A 3442-nucleotide genomic window follows, 5' to 3' on the forward strand; every position below is an offset into this window, starting at 1 on the left:
GTCACTGCACTTCATCTGATCTGAACAAAGGACAGCTTGAGCTCAGTGTGGGAGGAAAGGGGAAAAAAATGTGCCCTTAAAACTGTTAAGATTTATCAACGCCCAGAAAAAAAAAACCCAGAAATTGGTAAAGTCCAAGGATGGTCCTATGTGGGGATGGATCTCTCATGGCTAGAGGCAACTGGCCAGCCAACACAACCCATCAAATCTGGCTACTGGACTACGCCAGTCCTCCTTGCAGCAGCCCTGGGGTGTGTGTGTCAGCTGAACAGTAGTTCAAGAGACTTTCCATGACTGCTGCAAGGAGTAATCAAAGACCCTCTTCCCCAACTACATTGGGGTTGGCCAACACCAGGAGTAGGCAACCTCTTTTAGGACTCATGGACTTCAACTCCCAGAATTCCAGAAATCCATGAGTCCTCAAAGAGCCGAGGTTGCCTACCCCTGGCCAAATGACAAATGATTATTGCCACCTACCGGCACTTTCTACATATAAAATTCTGCCCATCTTTCAGAAAGGAAAAAAAAAAAGACAAAACCAAAAGATGAAAGGGAGGAAGGATTTCAACAACACACGAGAAAGGATAAGCCCCCCTTTTCCAGGGGAAGTGTCGGCTCTTTCATCTAGGCAAAATTAAGCTGAGGAAAAAAGAGGAAGGATCCAGATGGGAGCCCTGATGCTGATAAATAACGAGGGCCAAAAATGAGCAAAGTTTTGACAATCCAGCAACCTCAGAGCATTCTGAGGAGGATGGTGGGACTCTTTCAGAAGACTGAATGTTCCAGGATGAGGATCTCTCATGCGCATTCTGGAACCAGGGATAGCCCAGAACTGACCACTAATACTATAAGCTTAATTTCCATGCTACAGAAACAGGATCTTCTGGTTAATAATACTGGACATGAAGAAAGGAACCTTCATGGTTGGGTAATGACACCCCTCTTTGGGTGATTGCAATTTTGGGGATATTCTGAGAGAAAGAAAAAGAGGTGCCTTGGTTTGTTCTACTGAATCAACCGTGCTTGAATTTCAAGCTAAAGAACTGAACATTCAGAGTTGGGCCATTTCTGCCACTCTAGAAGGTCCATTTTTAAGTCAAGCAGGTTCAGCCACACTGGATCACCAGCCCTTTCTTCCAGGGAACAGTATATAAACACACACACACACACCCGTGCATAGCTCAAGAGAATAAGGCGCATAGTTTGGGTGGATGGATGGCGGTTCTGCATTATTACAGGACCAAACTGGATGAGACCTTGAGAATGTCTACAATCCATTTTGGAAAAAAGGATGGCTGCAAAAGACGTTTTGGTTATTGGCGCTCGAGGCATTAAGACATACAGGAAGAACCAGTCACAAAAGGCAGCTATAAAATGCTAACTGTCCTCTACGCAGCAGCTACTACTTAATTATAATAGCATCTCTTCAAAACCACAAGCTCTGTTTCTATGATGTGGTTAACTGGGCCATGGACGGTGAAGAGGATATAAACGTGCAAATTCCACAAGTGAGCTAACTGACCCAGCCTACTAACTCGAAGAGGCTAGTCTTAAATAGATGAGGTACATGTGGACAATTATCACCAACCCACTATGGGCTCTGATTTTTTTTCTCTCTAGGACGGGAGAAGGACAATATGACAGGAACAGGAAAATCTCTCCCCCCCCCCAGTAATAATGTGGAAGATCTAAAACAGATGAGGAAATTAGCTGAAATTGGATGTTGCAAGCATGTAAAGATGAATTAATTAATCCACGAAGGAGCAGAGTTGGTTGATTTGTGGTGAGAGAAAAGGTCCATGATAGACAACTGGAATTCCAAATTACTTTTCCAGATGAGAAGCAAGACAGAGCTGTGGAAGACCCACACCCCGAGATCCTAGGGAACAACAATGCGAGTCTGCTGGAAAGAACTTTCCAGAAGCCCAGCCAAAACACCAGCCTGCATGGCTGTTTTCCAGCCTGTGGACGCAGATATTGCTCAGCCAAATTACCCGTTTTCCATCTGAGAAATTAAAGCGGGGAAGGAAGGGATGAAAAGGAAGTATTTGTATGCCTTAAAACAGTAGGGTCAATGTATACTTTTAAGGGTTCAATCCAAAGCGTTCTGCTGCTTTTTAATTTTGTGGGGCTCAAGAGGCCCCCACAAGGCAGAGAATAGACCAACAGAGCTTGGTGACGGCATCATAAGAGGTATCTCCAAAGCATGCAAAGAGGATGCAACTTCTCTTTCCAAATGTGCCTGGCAAAACACCACAATGACGAGATACATGCCACCATGCAAATGTCATTATTTAGGTCAACTATGCATCAATGCCATGGCACGATGCCATGGCACCACTCCTTCCATTTTAACACCTAGAAATTTCTCTGTGTGGCTCCAAAATACTTTGAATATCTAGTCTCCACGAGACACCGAATCATCACCTCATGAGCAGCGTGCTTTACAGCAGAACATTCAGGTACTCATGGATGGGCAACTGGGAAGGCTGTGGATCCATCTTTGCTTTCTAACACACGTGCTATGCACCCAACCGTGTCTGGTCAAGAAATGCAAGCACCAGGTTCACTAGCATACAAGATGAGAGGCGGGGGGAGGAGGTGACCCTTTCATCTGCTGGGAGGAGCAAGACTCACTGACTCGTGCTGCTGAAGTACGTGTTAGCCTCCAAGAACAGGGCCTTGAAATAAACCTGGATGGTGTAGAAGAGGGTGAGGAAGTCCTGAGTGCTGAAGATCGTGTCAGCAAGGGCAAAGGTGAGGGTGGAGGGGATGAAGCCTCGGCCATACTTGACCATCCACGTGCCGGCGCTCCACTGCACGGAGGCGACCTCTCCGGAACGGTGGACAACGGAGTCCCCTGCAGGAGGCAAACAGGCAGAATCTCAATATGGGGTTCCTTTTTTTAAATGTAAGCCTCTGGGTAACAAATCTGCAACTCACCTGGGTAATAAATCTCACTTTTAGTCGTTCCCTCTTTCCACTGCCGGAAGGTCCCTGAGATGATCGTGTCATGAATATCAGCCCAATAGCGACCTGCCGTGGAGAGAAAGAGCATCCAGACACTAGTCCCAGTTGCAGGCAAGGTGGCCAGATCAGCTAAGAATAGTCTGCTTTTTTTCTTGCAGTCACTGCCCCCCCTCTGAAGATTCTCTAACACTGTATCAGCCAGCGTTTCTCAACCTTGTGAACTTTGTGTGGACTTCAGAGGAAAGCCAACACATCTTAAAAGTTATCAGCAGGAAACTAATGAAAACTGCCAGACTGGTCTAGATGCAAGGATCATAATAAGTATTGGAAGTGTAAGGGGAGCCTACTTTCTAGAAAGTGGAACTGCATTTTGCATTTGGCTGATGCTCTTGCTCTACTGATCAGGCTAGCTTCCAAGTTCTAGCTGTTCATATTTAATTCTACACAGAGGATCAGCAATTCAAAAATGTCA

The 3442-nt window shown here is 45.7% G+C and overlaps 1 protein-coding gene across 1 annotated transcript in view; it reads right to left on the reverse strand.

Moving 5' to 3' along the window:
- Positions 1 to 1662: 1662 nt before the first annotated feature.
- SIGMAR1 (sigma non-opioid intracellular receptor 1) overlaps positions 1663 to 3442 on the reverse strand; it is a 4138-nt gene continuing 2358 nt past the window's right edge. The window contains exons 3-4 of the mRNA XM_015827818.1: positions 2944 to 3036; positions 1663 to 2860 (exon numbers count right to left, since the gene is read on the reverse strand). Of these exons, the coding sequence (XP_015683304.1) occupies positions 2634 to 2860; positions 2944 to 3036 (320 nt within the window). The 3' untranslated portion in view covers positions 1663 to 2633. The remainder of the gene's footprint in view (positions 2861 to 2943; positions 3037 to 3442) is intronic.

This window comes from Protobothrops mucrosquamatus, unplaced genomic scaffold (assembly GCF_001527695.2).
Source record: "Protobothrops mucrosquamatus isolate PMUCROS unplaced genomic scaffold, P.Mucros_1.0 scaffold3967, whole genome shotgun sequence".
In the NCBI taxonomy this organism is placed as follows: Eukaryota; Metazoa; Chordata; class Lepidosauria; order Squamata; family Viperidae; genus Protobothrops; species Protobothrops mucrosquamatus.